Source organism: Arachis duranensis, chromosome 7 (genome assembly GCF_000817695.3).
Source record: "Arachis duranensis cultivar V14167 chromosome 7, aradu.V14167.gnm2.J7QH, whole genome shotgun sequence".
NCBI classification, from domain to species: Eukaryota; Viridiplantae; Streptophyta; class Magnoliopsida; order Fabales; family Fabaceae; genus Arachis; species Arachis duranensis.
Window position 1 is genome coordinate 73899521 of NC_029778.3, and position 14752 is coordinate 73914272.

Consider the following 14752-nt stretch of genomic DNA (forward strand, 5'->3'; position numbering starts at 1 on the left):
ATTTCATGATTATTCATGGTGGCATCCTTAAAGGCAAATGGATTTACTGGATGTATGCTTAATGCAATGGAAGGTGTATAAATAAGATGATCTAAACTCTCCATTGAGTTAGAATTCATATCTGTGTTTTTTCCATTGTAACCTGTCTCCATATCATCTTTTCATTGTATCTGTATGCTAATTTTTGCATCGGCATAGCAGGCATAATCTTTATTGGCATGATACTTGAATTTTTGGGTTGGGGGTTGGGCACTTGCCCTTTCTCTGCATGTTTTTGTTCTCTTGTGTAGTGATCGAAGAATATATCTCACCAAATTGACCCATTTGTCTTATTGTATATAAATGTCTAATCAAGAACTTATCAATGCTGGGATAAAGCAAATGGATGAAACTGATCAGGCTATTGAAAGATATATACTGGTGTGACTTACATCAGATTCAAAATTAGACTTCGTTGCTTGTTTATGTTCATTCTTAAATTTATACAAAATCTAGGTTGTTCATCAAACAATCGAAGTAGGCACCCAAACTGCTACTACCTTGAAGGGCCAAGTAAGTGTTTTATGTCAAATTCACTTTAGGAAAGGGGAAATCATATCCTATCAAACATTTGATGTGTCTTGTCATCAAATTGTGCAGACTGAACAAATGGGTCGGATTGTTAATGAGCTTGATTCAATTCAATTTTCAATTAAGAAGGCCTTGAAGCTTGTGAAGGAGATTGGCAGACAGGTTGATTTTATTTTTGTTTGTTTGTATGCAATATAAAATTTTTAAACATCGGCCATGACTTATACTCTATGTTACCTCCTGTTATCAGGTAGCTACTGATAAGTGCATCATGCTTCTTCTGGTGCTTATTGTCTGTGGTGTCATTGCCATTATTGTTGTGAAGGTACTATCTTCATTCGATCTATTAATTTTATCAATTTGTCACTGATACTTTTCCTCCTGAAATCCAATACCTTGTTTTAAGGAAGAAAATAAAAATGTCAAACTAAATTATGAAGTTTTTTTACTTGTGAGAGTTGAGAAAAGTGGTGCAAGTTATGGCATAAAGGCTTCAAAATCTAAGTCAAGAATTCAAGCATAACTTCAAGAGGTAATGCAAGACCATGAGGAGCTAACAAAGGAAATAGATGTGTTGAAAGAAAAACTTGAAAAGCAACGAACACGGCAAGAGGAAGAATTAGCTCAAATGAAAGTCAATTGGAAGCTCCACAAGCCGTTGTGAACTCTTTCATAGCGCGCTTTGACAATGAAAGAAACTAGACAACTAAAGGTACTCCTAAAATTGCTTATGGTTTTAATACATATTTCTAGATTATTCCTATATTATTAGTATAGTTTAATTTGTATATGGATCTATTTATCACATTTTACTTGTGTCATGGTTGAGAAATGACAAATGTCCTATTATTTGGTTGTGTATTGGTTGAGAAATAAGTTGTGAATTGGTTGTTTTTGTTGGAACCGTAGATGGTGGAAATATCCAAGTTTTAGGAGAGGTTCTGCCAAAATTTTTCTAAACATTTTGAATAAAACTTAATGGAAAAAATTATAATTAGTGTTATATTTTGTTTCTAATTTTTTGTTTCAGTTTTTCTTATTTACAGGAATGCTAAAATGGTGACCACATGCTACCTTGAGAGCTCAAGAATATTTTGATTCATAGAGACACTAATTTATGTTAGAACTTTTAACTTTTTGTTGAACTTGTGTAAGAAATATAACTTGTAGAACTAATCAATGTATTCACTAATGTTATTTTGTTTTAAAATAATTTTAGCTAAATGAGGCATGTTTGAATTATGTATGTTTTTATATATTATATAAATGAAGACTTGCTTAATAAAATAGTTAATATATTAGTTAATTTAAAAAATAATTTAGTAAATTATGCATGCAATTTGTATTAAAAAAATGTTACAAAATAATTATTTTGCTTTTGTAACTAAAGAAAAAAATGTTACAAAATCAAGTTACATTTTGTAACAAAATTTTTTTATAGGAAAAAATAGATTGTCACCAAAAATACCTTGAAGATCAAAATTTGTTACCACTTTCGTAACGGCTTCTGGTTTTTTGTATCAGAAAAAATTGTTATAAAATATCATATTGAATTGTAACAGTTCCATTTTTTGTTACAAAAACTTTTTGTAACGGGACTTACTGCAACGGCCCCTTTTTTTGTTACAAAAAACTTTTGTTTCAAAATTTCGACGTTTCGTAACAAACTTTTTTGTTACAAATACGGCTTTTTCTTGTAGTGTTGGCTTGAAGTTGGGATGTCGTGGACGGCGTGTGGCATGCCCTTCTTGCTGGCGTATTGCACGTCCTCTTGCTCCTTGCTTCTTGTGACTTTTGGGGCCTCTGAGGAGTTGGCCCAGCATGCCACGCCCTTCACTGGCGTGTGGCACGCCACTTCTTTGATTTGGGTATGAGGGTGTGTTGCACGCTCACCTCTGGCGTGTCGCACACCAAATCTTCTTCCTCTTATGCCTCATGATTTCCTTTGCTTCGGCTTTGTTTCTCGTTTTCTAATATTTTCCTTTCTGTGTTGTCCAGAAGCTTTTCTGTTTGGCTCTCTCCATCCCTTATTCTTTCTTATTTTCAACAATTTTTCTACACATACCAAAGCTTCAAACAACTTCAAGAAATATCGATTAAAGTACTAAAATCTCAATTAAGAATAAGAAAATCATTAACTTTATTCAAAGAAATAATAAAGAAAACAACTAAAGATGCTCATGCATCACGAATGCACCAATCGTGAGCCTCACGACTTGGCACATTGTAGGCACTGTTTTGGCCCAGCCCAAGTGATGGGGATCTACCAAACAGACCCGCTCCTCGTCCGTACGACATCACGTCCCGCACATATCCCGATCTTCTAAAGAAATCCTAGCAACTGGTGGAAGCTTTCGAAGGGTTGGGTCCTAGCGAAAGAGGGCCCACCCAGATAATATAGGATAAAGGAGAGAGACATACCCCTTCTCTCTAGGTACGTCACAATAATCCTAATTAGCTGCTTTATCGTACGGACACTGACTTTAGTATCGGAATGTCCTTGCATGTGCCTCCACCCGCCGACCAACTGACGACCATGCTGGCTCCCCTCCACGCCTCGGAACTCACTTCAGGTTCCGATCTTCAACCCCTACGACTTTTTACCATCCGACCCAATGAACTCACGAACACATATATAATATAATTTTGATGCGCTGTTAGTATCAAACAGTTTTACACGTGTATCCAATTACGTAATGCCACATCACTAAAATTAATTATCTTTCACATTAACCGCGTGAATAGTCATCCAAAAGAACGAATGTAATTTTATAACTATATAAATGCTTTATACTATCAGTACATCAAAATTTAACTCATATTATATTAACTCATATTATANACACGAGAGTTAATAATGGGAAAAGATATTAGGAAAGAAAAAGAAGATGAACATCAGAATGACAGAATCAAATCATGGCATGTATAATAGTGAGCTATGATGCATGGACATTGACACGGATACGGGATACGTCGACACGCGAATTTTAAAATCTTACATGATACGAGAACACGCGTATATATAAAATATAAAGTATTTTTTTAGATAAATCGTAATTATATTTTGATATTTTATTAATATTAAAATATAAATTAAAATTTAAATTATTTTTAATGTCTTATTTTAATTATATCAAGTATTTAAAATATTTTTGGTTTTAATAAATAATAATATATACTATATCTAAATTTATTTTAAGAATATATATTAAGAATAAGACTGCACACGCTGACACGTGATGGTATTTAGGTGTGTCCAAACATGTCTTGAGAAGAATTTTATATTTTTTATTAAGACACGGTTAGACACAACAGACACGCGTCTCGGACAAGTGTCGGTAAGTGTCGTGTCCGAAATGTGTCCAACACACAGACACGACAATTCAGCGAAGTGTCCGTGATTCATAGGTAGTGAGAGTCCGTTGTTAATATTACTTTAAAATTAAATAATTAATAAATTATCTAGGTTTTTTTCTAACTTAGTAAAAAGATGATCAATGCTACGATGAACTAAGTTATGTATTCAGATAATTTTTTTTTATTTTTTTTACAAAAGATGTCTATAAAATTTATATGGTAGAATATTTTAGTGCATTACCCATAAATACTTTCCATGTTCAGCATATCCTATGCAAATGGGGGCCTCTTAAATTTTGTTTGTTCATTTATTAAGAAGGGATATTAATTGTCTCCTATTCATGTTTGCCACCAATTTCTTGTGAAAATGAATTTCGAGTAACTAAACGTGACATCAACTTTCCGCTATAAAAGTCAACAACTACAACTTGTATAAATCTTTCTTGACAATATGGGGTTTTTTTATTTAAATAAATAAAAATTAATATTTTCATCTGTACGCAAAGTTAGGAGTAATTACGCATATTGCAACACGTATCATTTAAAAAAAAAAACACCATTTCGCAAACTATTGTGAAACTGTATGTGTTTCGCATATCAAAATTATGGAAATGATTAACATTATCAAGTTACTACTAAATATAATTATTAAAAATTATTCTTCACGTATAAGCATTTTTTTCGTACAAGTTCATATATTCTATTTCACATCTAGTACGTCAATTTTATGCTTTCTAATTGAACAGATTTTTTAATCAATACGCGCATCATCATCATCATCATCATCATCATCATCATCTTCTTTGTTATCGTCGTCACCAACACCTCCTCTTCCTCCTCCTCCTCCTCTTCCTCCTTTTTTTTTTATTGGAATTTCTTCTCCTCATTCTTTTTCCTCCTTCTCTTCCTTATCTCGTTGTTAAAGATAATGAATAATTCAAGTTCAGATTATCAATTGAATCAAAACAAAATTGATTATTATTTTGAATGTAATGTAAAAGTTCTGCATTAAATAAAATATTTTTCTGTATTTACAGTAAATTTGGGTGTAACACAAAGATATTTGGGTGTATTCTTTAAGAATTTTTGGTATATGTGTACTGATAAATTCTGTATTATTCAAACCTCTTCTTCTCCCTCCTCCTCATCTTCTGCTACTTCTTGTTCTTCTTTTTAATCATCGTTATCATCATCATCTTCTTTTTTTTATTCATCTTTTTTTCTTATTTTATCTTCTCAAGTTTCTTTTTGTTTTACTCTTTTAACAAGAATAAAAACAAAAAAAATAAAACAAAGAAGAAGAAAAAATACATAATAGTACAAAATTACTTGGAAGATGATAAATTTACATTCGTTCAACTAAAAGAAAGAAAGAAATAAGGAAAAAAGAAGAAAAAATGTATCATTAGAGGAAATACTTTTTTTATTTGAAACAAATTTAGGTGTAAGACAAAGATATTTGGGTGTATTCTTTAAGAATTTTTGGTGTATGTGTGCTGATAAGTTCTGCATAATTTAAAACTCTTTTTCTCCCTCCTCCTCATCTTCTTCTGCTGCTGCTTCTTCTTTTTTTCATCATCATCACCATTTTCTTCTTTTTTTTTTCTTATTCATTTTTTCCTTTTTGTTTTACCTTCTCAAGTTTCTTCTTATTTTACTCCCTCACCAGCACCACCTCCTCCTCTTCTTTTCCCTTCTTTTTTCATTGGAATCTCTTTTCCTCCTTCCTTTTTCTCCTTCTCCTCCATCATCAGTTATCTCATTATTGAAGATAATGAATAATTCAAGTTCAGATTGTCAGCTGAACCAGAACGAAATTGATGATTTTGAATCCAATCAAGTGGCCGAGGTGTAGTTCGATTCTAGTTAATGTTTTCGTTAGTAGATTATAATTCTACAGGTGAATAATATTGTTTTTGGTTGTGAAAATTATTGTTCATCGTTGATGGTTTGAAATGAATGTAATGTAAAAGTTTTGCATTAAAGAAAATATTTCTCTATATTTGGGTGTAACACGAAGATATTTGGGTATATTCTTTAAGAATTCTTAGTGTATGTGTGCTGATAAATTCTGTATAATTTAAAACTCTTCTTCTCCCTCCTCCTCATCATCTACTGCTTCTTCTTCTTCTTTTTCATTATTATCATCATCATCTTCTTTTTTATTCATCTTTTTTTCTTATTTTATCTTCTCAAATTTCTTCTTGTTTTATTCTTTTAACAAGAATAAAAACAAAAAAATTAAATAAAGAAGAAGAAAAAATACATAATGGTACAAAATTACTTGGAAGAGGATGAACTTACATTCGTTCAACTAAAAGAAAGAAAGAAATAAGGAAAAAAGAAGAAAAATGCAGCATTTGAGGAAATACTTTTCTGTATTTGCAGTAAATTTAGGTGTAACACGAAGATATTTGGGTTTAATATAAAGATATTTGGGTGTATTGTTTAAGAATTTTTGGTGTATGTATACTGATAAGTTCTGTATAATTCAAAACTCTTCTTCTTCCTCTTCCTCCTCCTCATCTTCTTCTGCTTCTTCTTCTTCTTCATCTTTTTATTTCATATTTTCATAATTCTTTTTGGGAGGAAAAAATAAAACAAAAAAAAGTACATAATGTTGTAAAATCAATAGAAAGAGAAGAAGGGAAAAAATGCAGCAACAATAACAGTAATAAAAAATAATGATAAAGATGAAACACGCGAAGAAAAATGAGGAGGAGGAGGAGGAGGAGGAGGAGGAGGAGCGCGAAGCGCGCTATCGTTGAGTAGTGCGCGTGTTTACATGCTCGTATGGGTGAGCATCCTTTTTGTTGAATTTGACCCAACTTGTATGACTTGTAAACCCAAATAACTTGTATGTGTAGTACTTCTCAATTATTAATTACACATTTTGTAATTTATCCAGTCACTATTCTAATAATCTAAATCCAATTAAATTGTAATTTATTTAGTATTTGTCAAACTTATATAATTCATAAATTATACAAAAAATTCTATTCCTCTTCTTTGAGAGATGATAAAATGACACTCACTTTTTTTTTATTTGTAAAATGTACATTTTCCTTTCTTATAACTTTTAAAAAATCTCCTCTTTAATTTATTTTAAATTTTTGATGTTAACTAATATTAACTTTATCTATTTTTAAGAAAAAATAAATTATTTTTTATAAAAATACCTTTTAGTAAAAATTTTATTTTTTTGTCATTAAATTTTTCTTACCAAAATACCTTTTAATAAATTATTTTTTTATTGATTAAATTGTATTTTTATCAAAATATTTTTTTAAAATTTAATAATTATTTTTTCATATTACTACTGTTAATATGTATAACAATTAATATATATTGATATCGAAAAATAATCTTACAAAAATTTTTTTAAAGAGTATTTGGTAAGCAAAATTTAATGACAAAAAAATAAAATTTTTATTAAAGGATATTTTTGTAAAAAATAATTTATTTTTTCTTGAAAAATAGATAAGTTAACATTAGTTACCATAAAAATTTAAAATAAATTAAAAAGATAATTTTTTAAAAATTATAAAAGAGGAGAATATATATTTTATAAATAAAAAAGAGAAGAAGCTAAATCAAGTTCTCAGTTAGGTGAAGGAAGTATGACTGCTTTGCCAATAGTTGAGACCCAATCGGGAGATGTTTCGGCTTATATTCCTACAAATGTGATTTCTATTACAGATGGCCAAATATTCTTATCCGCCGATCTATTCAATGCTGGAATCAGACCTGCGATTAATGTGGGTATTTCGGTTTCCAGAGTTGGATCTGCGGCTCAAATTATGGTCATTTTGGTATTTTTCAGAAGAATGGAGTAGAATTTTCTCTAAATTATATTCTATCAAACATAATAATTATTGATATGCAAAAAAAAATATTCTATCAAACATATTAATATTTTCAACTTATTTAAATAAAAAAAAACCGACATTATGTCTGAAATCTTCCATTTGAAGTTGGTGCTATTGTGGATCAAGCCACAACACAAATATTAAGTGGAATTGCAATTAAGGTTAAAATGTTGAAAATAATTAAAAAGATAAAAAGAAAATATGAGCCGTTAATCTATTCTTTGTTGCTTATAAGGGTAACAAAGGAAAAATGATTCCTTGACTTATTGCTATTGTCCGAAACTGTCCGGCTCGTTTTCAGGCAGTAAACCCGGTGAGTGAGCCTCATGTTTGCTGCCGGCAACTAGATGAGAACAAATGATTCATTCTTTATACAAAGTCAACCTAACCTAATGCACCACAAACCCAGGGAGAACTTTTAGATCAGTGTTAAAAAGAAAAATGAATTTTTTTCAATTTTTTTTCAATTATTTGATAAAGTGTAATCTAATACTTTATATTCCTTAAGTAAAACAAAAAAAATATGTAAAAAAAAATATTGCATGATAAAAAATTGAGAAGATCGTGTAGCTAATAAAATGGGAATTTAATTTTTAAAATCTTTCACCAAACATAAGATGACATAAATGAATAAGAGCGTGTGTCTCTTAATTATCTTTCTCAAATTTAATTTTATTTTGAGAATGAGAAGAACTTACTGATTTAAAAGAAATCATACATTTTATATGTTTTTGCATTACTCCAAGAAATAGTCTATCAGATTTTTGGTTTGATAAATATCTTGCTGCAAACAATTTTTTTAAAATCTTTTAATATTAAAAATTTAAATAAATTAATCGATTCTATTAAATTTTTATCTGATTTTTCACCCGACTGGATGGACGATTTATTACTCGACCAACCTAAATTAGTTAGGTCAAACATCTTCTGAATTTAATTTTATTACGATTTTATATTTTATGTATTTAATTTATTCTTACAATTTTATTTATGTAAAATCTCTTTTTTTTTATGGTATTAACTTCCTAAAGTAAATGAAGATATTACCGTAGAAAAGAATAAATAAATAAATAAATAAACCGCGCCATACATGAATGTGCATTGTGCAATAATGTTACAGAAGAAAAATCTGGTAGCATCAATGCATCACAGATATTTATGCTTTTTCTTTGGCATGCATATAACCTTTCCCTGTTTGAAGCGGCCTCATCCTTTTTTTCTCATATATATGAATGAATAAATATTAAATCATGATGTTAGTAATATTTGCTATAAAAACCCCGTGCAGTGCGTCCCTATTTCAAATGCAATGTTGTCAGCATTGTCAGGGCTTTTGATAGTTTTCACATGGCCTACCTGCCACCATAATAATCCCCTTTTCTTAGTTGTGGTTTAAGGAGATTGCTTAGGCATGGAGGAGCAATAAGATGTTGACAGGAACCAGTTTTAGATTCTTGGGATACAGCCGCATCAATCATTGAATGCTTCGGTACGAAACAAAGATATTTTGTTTCTTTACAATATTTATCATCCCTTTCTGAACTGAGTTCACATATTACTCATCTACTGTTAACATGATTATAAGCCCCAGGAACAAGTGATATATTATCTAATAGTAAATAAATAGTCGTATAACGATTACTATATTAAAATAACACAAATCGTAAGAGAAAGAAGATAATCAATATTTTCTTTTTATGGGGGCGGGGATCATTGAACATTTCAGAATGGAAACAAGTTTGGGCTGGCCACAAAACATCAGGTCCACAAATTGTAAGGCCCCAACAGAAAAGTCCTTGAATTCAATTGATTTAGCTAATGATTAAATCTTGTTTTCCTATGACAAAAAATAAAGAAGCTAAGCTATGGGCTTCGGCCGTTTTTACCCAGGACCAAAAAGGGGATAAATATGGTGGTTTATTACACTTGCGCCAATTTAAAGCATACTCGGCAAACCTAAACTAGAAAAAATGATGCAAATCCTATGTAAAGGTGTTACATTACATGTAATTCAGCATTCTTCTTCAGTTTTCTTCGGACACCAAGCCATCTTACTTTCACTATCTGATAAAATGCAAAACCTAAATCAACCAGATTTCATATCCAACTCAATGGTAGAAGAAGAAAATAAATCGATTATGTGTACCAAAAATACTGAATACCAAGGGGGAAAAAATCTCTTTGAATGATTAGTAACTTTTTGTTTCTTACAAGTAACATGAGATACTTTTTTAACACCGCCGTACTCATAATTTACCATGGCCGAGGTCTATTCTTATTTAATATTGGATCATTCTCTTCAAACTTTTTTTGGGGAATATTACTTTGAAATCCAACCTATAAACTAAACAAAACATCCCAATCTAACTCCTAATTTTAACTGTTGTGGAGGCAGATGGCTCTGTAGAGATCAAATGACAGTTAAAATCATGCCACGCCAGATCTTCAACAATGTAATTATATCTTTTGCGAGTACACAGACCTCTTATCTCATCAAGTAAAGCTGGATACATGCATCAGATGAAATTGGTACATAAAGTTAGTAAAAGAAAAGAACTTGCTTTGCCAATGTTAAGGGCAAATAACACCCTGTACAAAACTCAGGTTCATCCGAATCAATAGTCAAATGACAAATGCCACTCATCCAGCATATAGGAAAAACATTTCAATTAAATTCTAGTGTATATACACAAGCATCTACTGGCTCTTCTGAGAATATACATTGCTTCTTGATTACACAGGATAAGTAGATGCTAAGTTGTCCACACTAACATAGCTTCGTTAGTTTTGGATAAGACCTGATAGTATAAAACACAATGATAAAGGCAACCTATGAGCTAGTAGATCCATCAATCTCACAACAACACAGCCAATAGTTATGTTGAAAGCAAAAATGTACAACAGTGGAATATGGAGAAATTTGGAACATGTCATACAAGTTGAACAGAAGCATACCATGGAAAAAGCTAATTTGAATCAATGAGAAGGGGTAGAGCAAAATGGCTTGAGGATTGATTTAAATCTGATAAGATATTAGAGTAAAACAGAAAAGAAAATAAAAATGAATCAGTGATAAGCCAACAATCAATGATTATTCTTGGGGAGGGAAGAGAACGAACAAGTACATACCTCCTGATTCATTTTGGAGCCAATCGTGTGTGCATATTAGAGCCTGACGTGTATCAGGATTCAATGCAGCGCGAGCAGGGTCTAGAACTCTTCCGCCGATGCCAAATGCCAATTCTGGTGCCATTGTTGACATTGGAGTCCCCAGAATATCACGTGCCATCATCGATAGAATCGGGTACCTTGGCATGTGGACTCTCCACCAGTTCAATATGTTAAAATCAGAATTACGAGGGAAAATTGGTTCCTCCAAATACTTGTCTAAGTCAGATGCCATGCTCTGACTCTGTGATGTCTCATGAAGGAATTTGTCAAAACCTTTGAGTCTATCCCTAGCATCATAACTTGAACTAGGTAAGCTGATGCCAGGCAAGGTTGAGCCTTGATCAACCATAGTTGAACAGATAGAGTATGCATTAAAAAGTTCTTTGATTACACCAGAAACTTCTTTGATCCGATCCAAAGCAGTGCTCCCATATATTTGTGAGTAGTAGTATTCCACCAGCTTCATTTTAAAGCGCGGGTCTAATATAGCTGCTACTGCTAAAGCTGTGCTGCACTTGCCCCAGTACTTATCAAACCTGCCTTTCATCTTCATTGCAAGAGAACTAATAAAATTATCTGAACTTCTGCACCAGTCAATTAATTGGATATGGATGTCACAAATTTCAGGGAAATATATGTTTGCAGTAGGAAACCGGTTGCCTGAAAAGACATTAGTAATTTCAACTATAAGTTTCAAATATCCAGTAACTGAAGTTGCCCATTCCCATTCTTCATCGCTAATTGCGGATGAATAGGAGGAATCTTGCTCTTGGAAGAGAGCAAAAACGGTCTTGTATTCTACTGCTGTTTCAAGCATGAGATATGTTGATTTCCACTGAGCTGGAAAATCCAGAAACAGGGCCTTCTGAGAGTTAATGCCAGCTTGTTGAGCAATTTCATTAAACTTTCCTTGTACTACTTGCGAACTTCTAATATATCTGATGCTGTCCCGAATCTTTTCAATCACTTCATGCAGTGCCTCTGTGGCATCTTGAACCATGGAACTTAGGAGATGTCCTGCTGAGCGTATGTCAAGTAGTTGACGAGTGTTTATGAAAGACCTCTTCTCAGAAATTTGCTGTTTGATTCTAAGTGTAATGTCACCATCAATGGAAAAGTCATCCAGTGTTAAGGCAAACAGCTTACAATCAATATCCCATTCATTTAGACATTTAATGATCACTTCTGGAAGCAGGTCTTCAGTATGAGAAGGATCAAGCGTGACAAAGTTCAGGATCTTCTTTTGTAACGTCCATCCCTCATCAATATAGTGTGCAGCTATGCACAAATATGAACAACTTTCTACTGATGACCACATTTCAATCGAAAGATTAATCCTGCCATGTGATTTGTTTATCATGTTATACACTTTCTGTTTCTCCTTCATGTAGATTTCCATACAAGAAACCTCTATACCACTATTTGGCATAAACTCAAAGAGTGGCTGAAGGTTCTTCACAAAGACCTTGAATCCTACGTGTTCCACCATGTTCAATGGGTATCCATGTAATATAATCATGTGGGCAAGATCAAGTCGACTCTTCTCCTGATCAAATTTTCGACCACCAAAGTTGATGATTTCATCTTTCTTGTGTTCCGGTTCAAACTTAATGATTGTTGGCTTTATGTATTCTTCTTTCGCCTGACCTTCATCATAACTAAGATTTGCAACACTAACAGCAGTATCTTTTTTCCTTCTCTTTGCTGCAAGTAGCTGAGAGACATCGAAGTTGGACCTTTTCAGACATCGAATCAAGTGGTTCCTCAAATGAGTTGTTCCACTGTTACTTGATCCACTGAGTTTCTTGTTACAATGCACACAAACAGCATAGCAGACATCAGCCTTCCTAACCCTTTCAAAGTGATTCCACACAACAGATGTCAGCCTTTTCGGTTTCTTTATGCCTGAATCATTTGATATTTCCATCGAATAGGCAGGTAATGCTGCTTGTTTAAACAAAATTTGTATATAAGTCACCAAAGTAGATGCTATGAAATTGAAGGAATTACCACACAGAAATCACCAAAAATGTACACTGTAAAGAAGGGGTAGAAAGAAAGCATAACTACAACAATTATAAAGTGCCAAAGCATCAAAGGTTGGGTTAGGAAAAGCATTGTGCAATCATACAAAGCCACTATTAGTCCTATAAAATAGGTTGACACAAAGCACATAAAGAGGTTAATTCAATGTATCCTTATAAAATATGTATGGATACAGAGAAAGGGAGGATAAAAGGGGAGAAGAGAAAATACGATAATAGCCATGTGATCCTCCATATTCCCTCATCTTCAATGGTATAAAGTATAAATAAAGTTCATAACACAAATAAAAAGATGGAAACCATTACTTGAGCCCCCATTCTCTTCCCTCCCCTTCCTTTTAAAATGCAACAAAATTTATTTTACCTTTTTGAAAAAAAGGGACCAAAGACAGGTATCTTCCACGAGTTCATTTCTAACTACACTATGCTTTGATATTCAACACTCAGCAATAGCATACACACTATATAATTTATAAGTTAAGCATGAAAGTCCCTTAATTTATAGATTGCCACAAAAAAGTATAGTCAATTTGATTTCCAATTTAGAACAAATCCCTCATAATGAAACCACAGGAAAAGTTAACATTCCATCAACTATATCACAAGCTCTGTGGGTTAATCATTCTTAACATAAATTCAACCACCAAACAATTTCCCACATCAAGACCAGGCATCTGGTGACAAATCACATCACACCATGACACTGTAGGCAAGAAACATTAAAAAATAACATTTCTTTAACACACATGAATTACAGAACTTGTTAAAGTAAAATTTTGGGAGAAGCGAAAAAAAAAACAAATAAACAAGGAAAAAAGTTTTTATTTTCTAAATAATAGAAAGAGAGAGAATAGGGGGGGAGGGGGTGAAATGAATGTGTTACCAGGAAAATGCGGGGGTGGGAAGGAGGAGGTTGCAGTGTTCGGATTGTAGTAGAGTCCGATCGGATAATCCGGGTAAAATTAGGGTTTGCGGATTGGGACTTGGGAGAGAGATTCAATTGCAACCCGATATCATAATCTGTGGCTTATTGCTGCTTCATCAATCATCATTCGTGAATGCGTGTTACTGTGTGGTGGAAATTTGGGTTAGGTTGGGTCCGATTCAGATTTCAGAGATCGGAGGAATTAGAATCATGGATTTGGGTGGATCTACGAGGGGAGAAAGAAAACGGGTGGGTCAGGAATGTGACGGAGCTGGAGTTGGTTTTTTTTTTTTTTCTTATTCATGGACGATCCACCAAAGTTTTTGTTTTAATTATTATTTTAGTCCTAAAATAGTTAGAACTTAGAAATGACATTATGATCAGCTAATCTCAGTTTAATAAAATATAATATTTTTTCATAAATAACAAATGACTCGTGCATACATTTAATATAATTCTTTTAGAATATTTAAAAAATTATTTAAAAGAGGCATAAAAAATGTAACAAAAAATTAATATCTAGATTTTTTTTTCAACTTGTTTAGAATTCCTTTCTATTCGAGTTAGAATAAAATTGTAAAAAATATTATATTTGGCCTAAAATCATCAAAATTAAGAGAATAAAAAGATATCATTATTATTCTACACAGATTTGTAAAAAAAAAATATCATAATCAGATTTCTAGATTTTTTTTTTTAAATATGTCTTTCTATATTTAGTGAATTTTGTCAAACTAAAATAATATTTTGAGAGTAAAAATATTATTTTATATTTTCAGCAATTATTTTTTGAAAAGTTGAATTTTTTTAGATTA

General features: G+C 32.1%; 2 protein-coding genes across 5 annotated transcripts; one reads left to right on the top strand and one right to left on the bottom strand.

Annotated features, from left to right (window-relative positions):
- Positions 1–342: 342 nt before the first annotated feature.
- Positions 343–1625, top strand: LOC107459668 (novel plant SNARE 12-like). The gene is made up of 5 exons (XM_021126844.2): positions 343–420; positions 496–552; positions 640–732; positions 821–895; positions 1617–1625. The coding sequence occupies exons 1-5, from the start codon at positions 343–345 to the stop codon at positions 1623–1625; spliced, it is 312 nt and encodes a 103-aa protein (XP_020982503.1).
- An 8324-nt stretch (positions 1626–9949) lies between these two features.
- On the bottom strand, positions 9950–14244 carry LOC107459795 (zinc finger BED domain-containing protein RICESLEEPER 1). 4 transcript variants are annotated; one of them, XM_052252067.1, is made up of 4 exons: positions 13896–14244; positions 10926–12911; positions 10752–10818; positions 9950–10299 (listed from the first exon to the last, which is right to left on the bottom strand). In XM_052252067.1, exons 2-3 carry the CDS (start codon positions 12892–12894, stop codon positions 10763–10765), a joined length of 2025 nt encoding a protein of 674 aa, XP_052108027.1. In that variant the 5' UTR covers positions 12895–12911; positions 13896–14244; the 3' UTR covers positions 9950–10299; positions 10752–10762. The 4 variants fall into 4 exon arrangements, with proteins under 4 accessions (XP_052108027.1, XP_020983941.1, XP_015933545.1 ...); XM_021128282.2 differs by having other exon boundaries at positions 9950–10303; XM_016078059.3 differs by lacking the exon at positions 9950–10299 and adding an exon at positions 10323–10594.
- Between the last annotated feature and the right edge of the window lie 508 nt (positions 14245–14752).